Genomic DNA, 16,290 nt, shown 5'->3' on the forward strand with positions numbered 1-16,290 from the left:
AATTCACTTCTGAATAATGAAGGAAATTTCCTTCTTACATATCCTCATTACACTATTTACACATATTCATATGTGCCCCAAGCAAGACATGCTTTTTTACTCCATTTGCTGAATTATCATGGGCATTTGTGTTTGAAGGAATACTCTGAATTCTATGATTACAGATAAGTAGGTGTTTTTTTTTCCTCTCAACTAAATGATAAAGGAAGTTGGAAGAAGAGGAGATATGTCAGAAAATTGGATGAGATGAACCTTATGGACCTCTAATAATTGTGTCTATATGTTTGCATGTTTGTAACCTCTCTGTAAGGCTACTCTTCTTGCATATTGTTAATCTTGTTAGACATCTGTTGGGGAGATTTTGAAAGAGTATTTTGTGATATTAATTTTTATTTTTAGATCTATCCTCAGGAGAGACACAGCATAAGAGTCCCTGAATCTGGAGAACATTATGAACTGCATCTTTTGCACTATCTTCAAGAAAATCTTGGTTCACGAATTGCTGCTCTAAAAGTGATATAATTGTGACTTTTGTGGAACTCTGGTACATGGCTGCTTAACCAAATGAGGAGGTTTAATCTGTAGAAAATATAGAAAACTGGTCATCACATTTTGGTGCCTGCTATTTAATATCCACTTCTGAAAGTAAATTTGGTGCCATAGCGGAATCTACAGTACATGAATAGCAACCTCATTCCTTAACACACACAAAGAACTGGACAATGTAAATTTCCATGGACACAGCAATACCATGAGAATTACTGAGAGAAGCTAAAACATTTGCAGCACATATCAACACCATAATATTTCCACCTTTTAAAAGCATTGTAAGCCTCATGGATTTAATTGGTGTATTTTTACATTATATTTGAGTTTGTTACATTATGGTAATACTAGGTGATTGGTTCACTACAATTCCTGAATCTCTGGCTAATTACAAATTTGGTAGCACTTAAGTATAATTGAATAGCTTATGCTTCATTGCTTGGGGTGTGTCCAGCATGTTAAGAACTAATCACTATTAAAGCTATGACTTAACCAATTGTTAATGATTTTAAGGAATAATTCTAGTGGCCTCCTGAAGACACTCATTTTGGTTTAAAGTTCTTCCCAGTTTTTCATTGAGTTTCAGCTGTGTCTAGTATAAAAAAAATACTAATTTTTCTTTGATGATATGACAAGATGGGTTTTACCTGATTTACTTTCACATAAAGGAGAGTAACTGTATTTGTAGCATGATTTTAATTAATCTTATGGCATTAATAATTACATGCAGATTAATTTTAAATTGAATGACTATAACTTAAATATTTGCAGGCTGTTTTTTCCTTTAGGAAAGGAAAAGTATATATTTACTTCAAAAAAAAATTGTTGATATCCAATTTTTCATATACCATTTCCTTACATCAAAGACAGAGATGAGAGGTGAGGAAAACGTGGAAGGGAAACATAGGGAAGTGAGAATGGGAATATGGATCTTTTAAAGTCCAAAATGTAAGTGCCACTTGACTGGAAAAATTCATGAAAAAAAATTAGGAAATGAGATTTTTAATTCTTAGAATATTAACTAAGAAAACCAAAGTAAAATAAAATAATCAGCTCTAAGTCAGCATAATCCTAAACTGACTATATTCAGGAGAATTCTTTATAAATTTTTTAGAAACCAACATTTATAGTCCCTCCTTTTTAAGTGGTTCTAGTGAGCACAAAAAGCTTTTTGGAAATGGCAAGCTTAAATTTAATTTAATTTAATTTAAAATATCCAACAGATTTCTTTATCATAAGTTTATCCCCTTATTCATGCATTATTCTCTTCATTGTTTAAAAATTGTATATAATTATCTATTTTAAGTTTCCCTAAAATAAACTCTGATAATGAAATTATTCTGGTTTACCCCTAACATTTGAATGTTCAAGGGTTTTCATATGCTTTCAGGTACTGATTGGGTTCCACTGGAGTGTTGGGGTAGAAGGGCAGAATTTTCTTGTTGCTAGGAAACCTGGGTAAGAGCTTAGCAAGAAGGAAAACTTAACTTTAAAAAATCTACGCAGCCCTTCTGATCATGAGCACTATTATTTTCTTGGAAAGAAGTTGCTGTTTTTAGGAGCAAGAGTCCCTAGAGAGAATGTGGAAATTGCTATTGTTTATTACATACTGACTGTAGATTTTGTCTACAGAGCACAGACTTACCACAAAAAAAAAAAAAAAAAAAAAAAGTTATTATCTCTATGGCAACTTTTCACCTTATGACAAGAAGGGGATAAGACATGAAAGAAGTGACAGTGTACCAATGTTGGTTATTCATTTGGGAATTCTTTCTGTATTTTGACTCTAATCTATATATACACATATCTATCTCTCTATCATCTCCCTGTGTTTATTTATCATATATACATACACATATATATGTATGTATGTATATATACACATATGCATATGTAAAAATATAAATTTACATGTTTGATGTTCTCCCACACATAGATTTGTTTATATTCTTTTCTTTATATGATTTGGATAACTTAATACCCCCTGCAGACCAAGAAAATATTTCTCCCTGTGACTTGAGTTTTACTTGATGAGGGAGATGCATGTTTCTGTATCAATAGTCCAAGGATCTGTGATCATTGCACATAATGTGCAGAGCAAAATGGGTATCCCGTAGAACCACAAGCCATTGGACAAGTATTCGTTTAAAATCTCTTACTTTGTAAGATTGTCTTTTTACAGTGCTATCTCTTGCTTTGGTGAAAGACAAAAATTAAATACCCAAATGCTCCTGCATACTCTTCTAGTGAAACACATTTCATATTTAGTTCTTTCCTTTTCCCCATTCCAATAAATAAAGAAATTGGAAGTTCTCATTACACCTCCTAGGCACTAATTTGCCTTCTTTATCAGTGAAGAAATGCTGTTACATTGGCAGCCGTACTATGAATATAACTGAATTTTTTTGCAGAAAGGATACTTGATTGGATTTGCTGTTTCTAAAAAAAAAATGGAGACTCATGCTTACACAGTTAGCAAGCAATGGAAATCTCAACCAAGATTCTCTGGTAACATTAACTATGAGGAAAGCAATCCATCAAGTGAAAATTTATAACAAGGAGCACATTTGGTGAGAGCCAAAAAAGCAATGGGGTTAAAATAAGGCAACCTGGGTTATTCATTGTCTTGATAAATTTTCATGGCCATTACTGAGTAGTTTCTTGAAATAACTCTGAAGACTCTGATGAGTAAAATTTATATAATACTAAATTAGAAGAAATAGTGAAGTGTAAGCAGAAATTCTTTCCTCACAATTAAGTACTGACCACTTTTTCTTACTACAAGAGGTATGGGTGAAGAGCAGCTAGCAACTCTATATTTTTTGTGAGAACAAGAGAGTAAAGGCTGTTCATGAAGCCAGCTTCTTCCTCTCTTCCAAAGCCTTAGTTTGAAAAGTTTTCCTACAGGTGAAAAAAGGGAATGAATCTTGGCCTACCACCACACACAGCATCCTGACCTTTTAAAGAATGATATTTGTTACATGTTGCCAGTGTTCAGATTTTTCTTTTTGTTTTTAGATTTTATTCTGTTTACCAACTGTCTTTATGTTTGGGATTAGTCTCCTAATAAAACCCTCAAGTTCCAAGAAAAATATAGAAAAGGCAAACTTAATAAACACACACAAATATGTGTAATATATACATGTATATATTACATATATATTTATAGCCTTATTTCCCCTATTTGAGCATTTTTTTCTTTAATAAAAAAGTAATTAAGGGCAGCTAAGTGGTGCATTGTATAGAGCACCATCTCTGAAATCAGGAGGACTTGAATTCAAATTTGATCTCAGACACTTCCTAGCTGTGTGACCCTGGGCAAGTCACTTAAACCCAATTGCCTCAGAGTAGGAAATAGCAAATTACTTCATTGTCTTTGCCAATAAAACCCCAAATGAGGTCATGAAGAATTGGACACAACTGAAAAACTGAACAAAAAAAATTTTCCCTACTCCAAATTTAGTGCTAAGGATACTTATTAATGAAATCATGCTAATTAGCATGTGAAGTTGCTAAATATGATTAAAGTCATTATGCCAGTACAAAATATGTTTTCCTTGGGAATAGGAACATTAGGGAATTGATAATTCAGAAGATTGGTTGCTAATAGCATGATAACACAAGATTAGTTATTTATATCTAGAAATCTATCTGTTAGAAAACAGATAAGGCCAGGACTAGTCCTGAGGGAAAAATGAGGGAAAGTTCTTCTATTATGACAAAGGGAGAATATCAGTGTCATGACAAAGACATAAGAAGAACCCTCTTCCACCTCAACTCCCAGATCAGAATATTGGGATAATTTAGTACAAATTTTACCTTCCTAGTTTCCTTCTGGTTCCCTGAGTATCAGTACATGTGTGTACTATTTCCAAAGTTCTACAGATCTTCAGAATAAAGAAACAGTGTTTTGCTTAATTTTATTTTTTTCTCTTGTAGTTGTGCAGCACAATAAGAATTCAGGTGTTTAATTTTAGAACATAAAGTGCCTGCTGTTTTAAGCATTGACTTGTATTAACAGAATTGCATGTCTCCAGTAAGTTTATGGGTTTCCCCATTTTTAGATACATGGCTTTTAATCATGTAAAGTGGAAACGTTAGTTTTGTTGTGTTTTATTACAGATCCTTTTGTTGGAATAAAGATGCTGCTAAAATAAATTGAATTAAATGTTTCTCCCCCACCCCATTTTAAACAATCTTATTGATTTAATAGTTTGTATTTAAGAATGAAATTAAAATCTCTAGTTTCAACCTTCAAAAATAACATTGTGAGATTAGAAGAGAAAGAGACCACTTTGTGAAGAATTACACAGATTTTTAAATATTAAAATTAGTCAAATCTCTTACATTAATTAAAGTGTTGAAGCCTAGAGGAAGATGTACAGTATTGCTTTCAAGCTACAAATTGTTGCTTTCAAATTTCAAATTGTTCTTGCTAACCAGCAGCTGGTGCTACTGAACAAGGAAAGATCTGCTTTGGAAATCATTGGGCACAAACTGTATTTGTAAAAAGCATCTTGATACAGTGGAAAGAGCCCTGGTTTTGGATCCAGAGATTCTGGTTAAATTCCTAGTCTTGCAATTTAATGCCTTTATGACTTTGAGCAAGGCACTTAGCCTCTCTAGGCCTTAGTTTCCTCGTCAGTAAAAGGAAAAGATTTGATTATAATTTCCATTCCTGTGACTTCACTTATCTCTATTTGGTTGAGTTATTTCTATATCCAGCTGTTCAGTCTCAAGAATTATCTAATCGAGATCTCTGTTTCAGAATATTTCAGGCATCCATGTTCAATATCAATATGTTCCAAGTTAAACTCATCTTCAAAAAAAACCTATTTCCCTTTCCTAATTTTTGTTTATGCTAAAAGCAATCATCCATCAAATGACCCAGCATCATGTAACTTGAGCACCTTTGATTTGCTTCTCAAACTGTCATCTGACAAATTTTGTTAATTCTACCTCCACAATATCCTTATCTAATTTCTGTTGCTATGCTTACCCTACTTAAAGTTGTCGTTTCTTCTTTCCTGGACTATTTCATTATCCTTTTAGCTAACTTTTATGCTTCTAGTCTTCATCCTCCAGTCAATCTACTGCCCAGATAATATTTATCATATACCAAAATGTTGGCCTCAAAACTTACAAGGGCCTCCATTGTCTACTAAATTAAAGAAAGTCCTACTCCTGGCTTTCAAGACTTTCTACAACCTAGATCATACCTACCTTTTATGTTTTACCTTGTATTTTTCTATGCTCTGCTTTCCAGACAATCAGAACTACTGTTTATTCCCCATACTTTTCTCCATGTCTTTTATAAATTTGCTTTTTCTCATGCTTTAAGTAGACTTTTGCTTTTCATCTGTCGAAATCTTTTTCTTCATGATCCATTTCCTTCCAGATCAAATCTTGCACCTCAACATGAAAATGATTCTTTCCTCAAATTGCTAAATCTTTTTCACTTTTTGCACTTTTCATTTATATTCATATTGGAGTAATTCTTTTCTTTCCTCCATTTTCCATTAAATAGTGAACTCCTTGGGAGCTCATCTCTCTATATCCATAGTGCCTTGTTTAAGTCATGCTTAGTCACAATCATGCTTAATATTTGTTGAATTAAATTAACAAGAATAAATTCCCATGTCTCAGATTCTGCCTTTGATGGAACTGCAGAATCAGAATAGAATAATCATTAAAGGGAAGCTCACCAAACTCGTTTTAGGAGGGTTAAACCCTATTGAACTACCACTTCAGTTTGGTGTTACACAAAAGTTAGGCCCACATTTCCAAGACAATTCATCTTATTCTAAAACTCTGGCTGATGGGAATTTGCTAATGTCTTTCTATTAGAATGCCTTGGCTTTCTCCTCTGAGACTACTATGTGCCTAGAGCTCACAAAAATTGATACAATAGACAGATAAAATACTTATACAGCTGAGATGTGTTTAGGTAATAATTTGAGGAGAGGCAACGTAGAGTTGATCTCAAAGCTGGAAAGACCAGGGGTCAAGTCCTACCTCTGACATTCTAACTAAATGATCCTAGGCAAGTTACTTAATCTCTTGGTGCTCCAGACAATTCTCCTACGTAATGGTGTCAAATACAAACAGGTCACTAAATTATACATAAGGATCCCTAAAACCATATATTAATTTAGAAAAGCACATATTAATATTTGTGTTGTCTTGTTATTAAACCTTTCCATAGATGTAAAGAGCTGAAATTCTTAAAAGATGTGCTTGAATCAGACAACCAGAGCATTTAAGGCTAATTACCTATTAGCATATGTTTGGAAAAATGTCCCCTTCTCACCATTGGTGCTTACTCAATGTTTGGTGTATACAGATAATCAGAGGCAAGGATTAGAGGGTGGGATGAAACAAGCCAGAAGAAGAGAGAGGTTGGTGACTTTGGACTCGAGAATCCAGGACCCTCGTGGCAGTTTTGTCTATCTCCACTTCTCTCCCTAAAGACCATTAATTTATCCTGACTCCGGTTTTTCCTGAGGCCTCTAGGGATCTAGCCTGGACTTTACACTTTGGCACCCAACGTGGGGCATGATCACCTCTTTTTTGGTGTTTTTATCTCCTTTCCTGAAGCCAGGGAGAGGGTGTGATCACCTCCTTTTTGGGGTTCTCACCTCCCTGAGAAGTCAGGGATGGCATGACCATTTGTGTTCTAAAAAGAAAGCGGGACATAGTTGCCTCTTAATCTGGTTTGAAATTTATTCAGGAATATTGAGAAGTGTTTGACAGACATTTCTGCTCCCCAACTCTGTTGCAGAAAAAACACTATTAGCAAAGGGAATTTTCTCACTTGGTACTTCACTATGTTAGGGAAAAGAGATCCAATACCTGTTCATTTCCCAGAAATAATCCTCCTTAATTTGAAAATCTGCTTTCAAGTAATCTTTGAATACATCAAAGGATTTCAAAGTTGGAAGGGATCTCAGAGTCCAACTCATACCTGAACAAGAATTCCATCCACAAAATACCAGAAATGTGTTGAATCAGCCTTTGCTTTGTTTGAAAATTTCCAATGAGGAGGTACCTACTACCTCCTAAAGCAGTCTGTTCCACTTCTGGATAGCTCTTTTAAAAAAAAAAAAAAAAAAAAAACTATAAAGTCATATTTAATTTATTTTTTAAAAGCTTTTTTTTTTTTTTTTTTTTTTTTTTTTTTTTTTTTTTTACAAAACACATGCATGGGTAATTTTTCAACACTGACCCTTGCAAAACTTTCTGCTCCAAATTTTTCCTTCCTTCCCCCCCACCCCTTCCCCTAGATGGCAGGTAGTCCCAATACATGTTAAATATATTTTAAAATATTTGTTAAATCCAATATATGTATAAATATTTATATAATTACCTTATTGGACAAGAAAAAATTGGATCAAGAAGAAAAAAAACCTTGAGAAAACAAAATGCAGTCAAACAACCACAGAAGAGTGAAAATGCTATATTGAAGTGGACACTCAGTTCCCACAATCCTCTCTCTGGATGTAGATAGCTCTCCATCACTAAACAATTGGAACTGGTTTGAATCATCTCATTGTTGAACAGAACCACATCCATCAGAATACATCCTCATATAGTATTGTTGAAGTATAAAATGATCTCCTGGTTCTGTTCATTTCACTTAGCACCAGTTCATGTAAGTCTCTCCAGGTCTCTCTGAAATAATCCTGCTGGCTGTTTCTTAAGAACAATAATGTTCTATAACATTAATATACCATATGTATTTAGCCATTCTCCAGTTGATGGGCATCCATTCAGTTTCCAGTTCCTTACCACTACAAAAAAGGGCTGCCACAAACATTTTTGCACATGGGGTTACCTTTCCCTCCTTTAAAATCTTTTTGGGACATAAGCCCAGTAGAAACACAGTTTGATAACTTTTTGAGCATAGTTCCAAATTGGATAGCTCTAATTTTTAAGAGAGACTTTGTTTCTGACATAAAATTTGAATTTGTCTCTCAGTAATTTCTAGCCAGTATTCCCAGTTCTTCCCTCTAGAATCATACAGTATGAGCACAATCCCTCTTTCAGGTGACATATCTTCAAATACTAGAAGGAATGTATCTCATTTCTCCTGAGTTGTCTATTCCCTAGGCTATATCTCCCCAGTTACTTCAACTGATCATCATATTTACTTTCACCTGGATGCCCTCCAGCTTGTCAATGCCCTTTGTAAAACATGGTACCGAGAGCTGAGGGTATTGCAATTAAATGTGCACTACCTGTTACCTTCACTCAGTTGCAATTACCTTTTCCCTGGAAGTCCAAGGTCACAATTTATTGGCAGCTATATTACACTCAATAATTTTCAATTTTAAATTCACTTAAACCCATAGATCGTTTTCAAAGTGATTACTATCATAATTTCCCCCCCCCCCATCTTGCATTGGAAAACAGAATTAATAGGCTTTTATTTCTTTTCACTACTACCCCTCTCATGGAAAAATAAAAAGTTCTTGTATTAAATATGCACAGGCAAACAAATTCCCTTACTGGCTGTGTGTGTGTGTGTGTGTGTATTGTGTATATTGAAATCATCTCTCTGTTTAGGAAGTGGTTGCATTTTTTCTTGTTGATCCTTTGGAATCATGATTGATCACTGAACTGATCAGAATTCTTGAATCTTTGAAAAATATTTAGTTTTTACAATTTTATTATACTAAAAATTGTTCTTCTGGATTTGACCCATATTAGTTCATAAAGTTTTCAAAAATCTCTGAAACTGTCCTTTTATCATTTCATCTTTGTATTCATATACAATAATGTGTTCAGCTATTCTCCAATTAATGGGTACCCTCTTAGTTTTAAAAGTTTGCTGCTACCAAAAAAAAAAAAAAGCTATAAATGTTTTTGTAGAGGGAATCCTTTTTTTTATTTCTTTGATCTCTTTGGGGTAGACCTGATAGTGGTATCACTAGATCAAAGGATATGCACAGTTTGGTAACTTTTGGGACATATTTCTGTATTGTTTTCCAGAATGGCTGTACCAGTTCATAGCTCCACCAAAAATACATCAATCACTTTTTTTTTTTTTTAGCCAATCTAAAGGGTATAAGTGAACCTTCAGAATTACTTCAATATCCACTTCTCTATCACTAACTAGGAGAATTTTCTCATGTGACTCAAAATGGCTTGGATTTCCTATCTTGATAATTGCTTTTATTATATTCCCTTAACCGTTTGTCATTTAGAGAAATCTGAATCAGTTCTTTACATATCTTCAAAATGCAACCCTTATCAGTGAGACCTGCTATAGAGATTTTTTCCTTTTTACTTATTTTCTCCTTCTAATCTTAACTGCATTGAATTGGTATAAAACATTTTTAATTTTATGTAATCAAAATTGTCCATTTTATCTTCTGTGACACTCTCTGACTCTTGTTTGATCATGATTTCTTTTCCTATCCATACCTGAAAGGTAATTTCTTCTTTGTTCTTCTAATTTCTTTATGATGTCACCTTAAGATCACATTTGAAGCTTGTCTTGGTATATGTTATGAAATGTTGGTTTCTACCTACTTTTCCCCAGATTGCTTCTCAGTTTTACCAGGAGTTTTTGTTGAAGAGTGAATACCCAGTAAGTCTTGTTTGTTTGTTTTTCACAAAGATGGGTTTTATATAGGGTATTCCAAAAGTCTTAATGCAGTTTTAAGCTAATAAAACTTAATATTTAATATTGTACCCTAATCTTTTCTTGCGTCTATTGATATCATATTACTTTTATTCTTGTACTAATGTAGCCAATTAAATGTAAGGTGTTCCTAATATAACCAACCTTGCATTCCTAGTAAAAATTCAACTTAATGATACTATATAATTTTTATGATATATTGCTATCATCTCTCTGTTAATGTTATTTAAAATGTTTATGTCAACATTCATTAGGAATATTGATCTATAGTTTTCTTTATTTGGACTCTCTGATTTACATAATAAGACCACATTTATATTATAAAAGGAATTTGACAAGGTCACTTCATTTCCTATTTTTACAAACAGTTTGTATAGTATTAGGACTAATTATTTTTTGAATGTTTGATAGAATTTTACTATAAATATTTCTCATCCTAGGTTTTTTTTCTTTAGGAGTTCATTTAGGGCATGTTTAACTTCCTTCCCCCCCTCCCAAGATTGAATTGTTTAAATTCTCCCTTTCTTGTTTTTTAATATAAGAATTTTATGTTTTTGAAAAGTTTCATCACTTTGCAATGTCAATTTTATTGCATATAGTTGAGCAAATACTTTTTTAATAATTTCTTTTAAATTTTTATTAACAGTTTTAGTTGCATTTAAAACAATTTTTAAAGTTTCAAAAACTTTTGAGTCCAGACTCTCTCCTTTATTCTCACCCCATCCCCTAGTAAGAAACCATATATGAAATTATACAAAACATTTCCATTTCTGCTATTTCATATCGAGTTAATTTTTAAGCATTTCAGTGATCCTTTGTTTATAATTTCTATTTCATTGTAGTCAGTAAAGGATGCTTTTAATATCTCTTCTATTAGAAGATCTAATAGAAGAATATTCATTCTTATTACATACTCAGTTTTTGTAAAAATGCCATGCAAGTTGAGAAATATGTGTGTTCCTTTATATTCTTATTTAATAACTGCCAAAGAATGTATCTAACTTCTCAGAAAATCTGTTCAGATCTTAACTTTCTTGTTTATTTTTTAATTAGATTTTTTTCTTAATTTCCTTCTAATTTATTTTTAGTTAGATTTATCTAGTTGTGAAAGGAGTATATTTCTCCCTGTAATTCATGTAACATTTTACTTTATGCATTATGTGCTATCCCATTTTAGGAGGGGGGACAGTGTATGTATTTATAGATACAGGTATAGGTACCTATACATATGTGAATATGTGCATAATATTGAAACTAATTCATTGTTTATGGTATTTTTCACCAACATATAGTTTCCCTGTTTTTTAGTCATATCTATTTTTGTTGTTGCCTTGTCTGAGATCATGATCATTATTCTGCTTTTTGAATGGTGATGGTATTTTATTTTGTTTTTTAAGTTAAATTGGAGCATAATTGATTTTTTTCTAGCTCTTTATTTAAATTTTAGCAGAATCTTTGTTTCAAATATATTTCTTGTAAATAGCATATTGTTCTGGAATTATGCTCAAAAAGTTATCAAACTGTGCATATCCTTTGATCCAGCAGTGTTACTACTGGGTTTATATCTCAAAGAAATACTAAAGAAGGGAAAGGGACCTGTATGTGCCAAAATGTTTGTGGCAGCCATTTTTGTAGTGGCTAGAAACTGGAAAATGAATGGATATCCATCAATTGGAGAATGGTTGGGTAAATTATGGTATATGAATGTTATGGAATATTATTGTTCTATAAGAAATGACCAGCAGGATGAATACAGAGAGGCTTGAAGAGACTTACATCAACTGATGCTGAGTGAAATGAGCAGAACCAGGAGATCATTATACACTTTAACAACGATACTGTATGAAGATGTATTCTGATGGAAGTGGATATCTTCAAGCAAAGAGAAGATCTAATTCAGTTCCAATTGATCAATGATGGACAGAATCAGCTACACCCAGAGAAGGAACACTGGGAAATGAGTGTAAACTGTTTGCATTTTTGTCTTTCTTCCCAGGTTATTTTTACCTTCTGAATCCAATTCTTCCTGTGCAACAAGAAATTCAGTTCTGCATACATATATTGTATCTAGGATATACTATAACACATTTAACATGTATGGGACTGCCTGCCATCTAGGTGAGGGGATGGAGGGAAGGAGAGGAAAATTCGGAACAGAAGTGAGTACAAGGGATAATGTTGTAAAAAATTACCCATGCATATGTACTGTCAAAAAATTATAATTATAAAATTAATTTTAACAAATTTAAAAATAAAATAAAAATAAATAAAATGTTAAAAAAAAAAAGTCAATAGCATATTGTTGAATTCTGCTTTGTTATCTTCTTCCATTCCATGGGTGAGTTCATCCCATACACATTCAGTTATGATCATTGTGTGTTTTCTTCTATCATAATCTTTTATATTTTTCTTCTCTTTATTCTTTACATAGAAGAAGAAGGTCATGGGTGAGGGGCATAATAAACAGCATCAATGCTCTATGCTTAATATAACTAGTCTTTGCTCTTTTTATCTTTTCTTCACTTAGACCCCAATCAGAAGTTCTTACACTTTCTTTTTTTTCCCTTTTAAACTTTATTCACAGTGTCTCCCTTCCAAGATTTAAGTTTGTCTTATCACTAAACTTTAGTATTAGTAAAAAGTAATAATAACCATTTTCCTCCCTCCCTCCTGTTTCCTTGTTGAGTTGAATATGTTTCTACAACCAACTCTGTGTGGTGGGTGGTGTGTATTCCACCTATCTTTGAACAGTTTATATGAAAGTGAGGTTCAAATGTTGCCCACTCCCCATCTTGTTTTTATAAACTTCTACTTGTACACCTTGTTATGTCCTTTCTCCCCTTTTCTTTCCTAATGTATTCTTTTTCTTTCTCCTCCTTTCCATTTCAATATTATCAAGATATAACAAAATCATTCTCAGGCCCTGGTTTTTATTATTCTGTGACCACTGACAACATTAGGGGTCTGAGTGATTAGAAGTATTTTACTTGTATTAGCTCCCCCACCCATTAGAATGTAAATGCTTCAGTCTCTCTGATTGCTCTCTTCTATCTTACTTTTTTTTTTATCTTTCTCTTGATTCCTTTATGTTTATATTTCAAAATTTTGACTCACCTTTGAACTTTTCATCATGAATGCTTGGAAGTCTTTTTCATTAAAGGGAATTTTTTTTTCTCTTATAGGATTATACTCAGTTTTGCTCAATAAGTCAGTCATGATTACAAACCTGTGTCTTTTGCCTTTTAGTGTTATAGTCTTTGTTCTTCACTTCTTTACAGTGGTACCAACTAAAACTTGTGTGATTCAAAGTATTTGAACTCTCTAGATTCCTGCAATATTTCTTCTTTTGCCTGGAAACTCTGGTTTTGAGCTATGATATTCATGGAAGTTTTCATCCAAGGGTTTCTTTCATAGATGATGTGTGCTTTCTTTCTTTTTTTACTTTTGTTCTCTTATTTTAATATGTTTTCTTTCATAATTTCTTGAAATATATACTAGCTATCCACGCCCTTTTTTTGATCATGGATTATAAGTAGTTTAATAATTTTTTTAAAATTAAACTAAAAAGGTTAAATTTTCTCATGATCTATTTTCTAGGTCAGGTTTTTTTTAACACATTTTTATGCTTTTTAGATTTTATAATTTTTTCATTTTTTTTAATCTTCACTTAAATAATTCTTATTATCTCATGGAGCTAGGTGATATAATAGAGAGATTATTGAATCTAGAAAATTTGAGTTCAAATCTGATCTTAGTCACTGTATTTCCCTGGGTAAGTTTCTTAACCTCTATCTTCCTTAATTTTTTTATTTCTAAAATAGAATATTCTCAGGGTTGTTGTGAAGGTAAAATGAGATATTTATAAAGCATTTGAAAACCTTAAAGCAATGTCTAAACTTTGTATAGAGGGATTATGTAAAAGAAGACTGAAAAGATAGATTAAAAGCAGATTATGGAGGGTCTTAAATATAGGCTAAGGAGTTTTTAATTTTACTCTGTAAACAGTAGGGAACCAGTAAGTATTTTAGACAGAGGGTTAATATGGTTAAACTTGTGTTTTAGGAAAATTAGTTGGGCATTTATGTGAAGGATGGACTGGAAAAGAAGAAGTTAGAATCAGGGAGACCAATTGGGAGGCTCTGAAAAGCATCCAGATGAGAGATTGCCAAGGTATGAACTGTGGCAGTGGCTCCAAAATAGCTGGATAGGAGAGATGTCGTGAAGATAGACTACAAAAATAAAGCAAGCCAGAAACTGATAGAAAGTGGGAGAAGAAAATGTTGGAGCCTTTGCCCCAGCCTCAACTCTATCACTAATAAGCTATGTGACTCTAAGTAAGAGACTTGCCTTCTCTGAACTTGTTTCCTTATCTATAAAATGAGTTTATACTTGTAAACTTTTTAAGAACAAGCTACATAATTCTTAATTCTTTTTTATCCCTCTTTCCTCCCAGTCTTCTCTCACTTCCAGCATTATCTTTTTTTTTTTTTTCTGAAGCAATTGAGGTTAATATAAGAATTTATCCTTATCCAGGGTCACACAGCTAGGAAGTGTTAAGTGTCTGAGGTCAAATTTGAACACTGGTCCTACTGACTTCAGGGCTGCACCACTTCGCTGCTCTTTCCAGCATTATCTTAACAATAGATCACATTGACATTGTCATTTACCATTTTGCGTACTTTCCCTCACAACAAACCCTGTAAGAGAGATAGTGCAAAATATCATTTTTTCTACACATGTGGAAACAGATACAGGTTAAATGGCTTGCCCTTCATTGCACAGTTAATAATAGCTATCACCTACTGTGTGTTGGGTACTGTGCTGAGTGCTTTACAAATATCCCATTTTTATCCCTCATAATAATGTTGTTTAATTATCCTCATTTTACAATTGAGGAAATTGAAGTAAACAGGGTAAAGTGACTTGTTCAGGGCCACACAGCCTGTTAAGTAAGTGTTTGAGGCCAGATTTGAACTCAGGAAGGTGAGACTTCCTGATTTAAGGCCCCGAAAATCTGTCCACTTCACCACATAGCTGGATTTGAACTCAGGTTTTTCTGACTCCAGGCCCCAAATGCTCTATCCAATTAATACACCTAACTACCTCAGTAAGCTAATAAGTGATAGAGCAAAGACTCAAGTGTTCTTACTCTAAAATTTCATGTCCCTTTCCAAAATACTACATTTATTCCACCATAGTCTCAGCCCTTTGTTATCTCATGCTTGAATCACTAGTAGCTGCTACCTAAATTCATTTGACTTTAGCCTCTCAATCTTTTGATTCACTCTATACTTCACTCAGAATCATTTTTTAAACACAAATTCACCTGATCATTTCCACATTAAAAATCTCAATGACATTATTGTCTACCTCATTGAATCCCAAGTCCCTCTGCCTGACTTCCAGCCCTTCCTATATGTCCTCTATCTCACTTAGATATCCAACTTTACTTCTCACTGTTCCTGGTATATTCCAGGGCCCTTCCCTATACACACTTCATTCTCACCTCTGTGTTTATTAGTGCTCATTAGCACTTGCTAGGCAACTCAGCCTAGCAGAAGCAGCAATGCACCTTGAGGGAGAGACTGGAGGTGACAGGTACCAAATGAATCAGACTTCACCACTTTATCATCAAACTTCTCTTTAGACCTCAGAGGAGGACAGCTAAGAGTCCCCTAGAAATGGCGGGGGTCTTTTCATATCATTGTTCTACTTGCAGCCTGATCCCTACAGTCCATCATCAAGGGGGAAACAACCCTACCAACAAAAACAAAAACACCTAACTAACTGCCACAGGTGGGCAAGTAAGCCCAAAAGTCTGGAACAACATTGCATCCCACCGAGCCCCAGGTCACTGAACCTGCTTCCGCCCCTGGCCCACAGCTATCATTGGGGGGGGGGGGGGACAACCTCTGTGAAAATGGAGCCTCTCATCCTCACTAAGCCACCCACCACTCACTACTTACACATAGTGAGTCAGCTTGCTTAATCATTAAAGCACCCTGTGTCAAGCAAGTCAAACCATTGCAGCCCCTTGTGTCCCAACCTTTCTCACCTTCTAATGGAGGTATCCCCATCTTCTGAGCCCAAATCCTCTC

At 33.8% G+C, this 16,290-nt stretch overlaps 1 protein-coding gene across 5 annotated transcripts in view; it reads left to right on the plus strand.

The window, feature by feature from the left end:
* Positions 1–1,881, plus strand: part of DPP8 (dipeptidyl peptidase 8) — a 61,110-nt gene extending 59,229 nt beyond the window's left edge. For all 5 annotated transcript variants that reach the window (XM_074294793.1, XM_074294796.1, XM_074294797.1 and 2 more), the window contains one exon: positions 400–1,881. In XM_074294793.1, the coding sequence (XP_074150894.1) occupies positions 400–522 (123 nt within the window). In that variant the 3' untranslated portion in view covers positions 523–1,881. The remainder of the gene's footprint in view (positions 1–399) is intronic.
* The last annotated feature ends 14,409 nt before the right edge of the window (positions 1,882–16,290 follow it).

Source organism: Sminthopsis crassicaudata, chromosome 2 (genome assembly GCF_048593235.1).
Source record: "Sminthopsis crassicaudata isolate SCR6 chromosome 2, ASM4859323v1, whole genome shotgun sequence".
Lineage (NCBI taxonomy): Eukaryota > Metazoa > Chordata > Mammalia > Dasyuromorphia > Dasyuridae > Sminthopsis > Sminthopsis crassicaudata.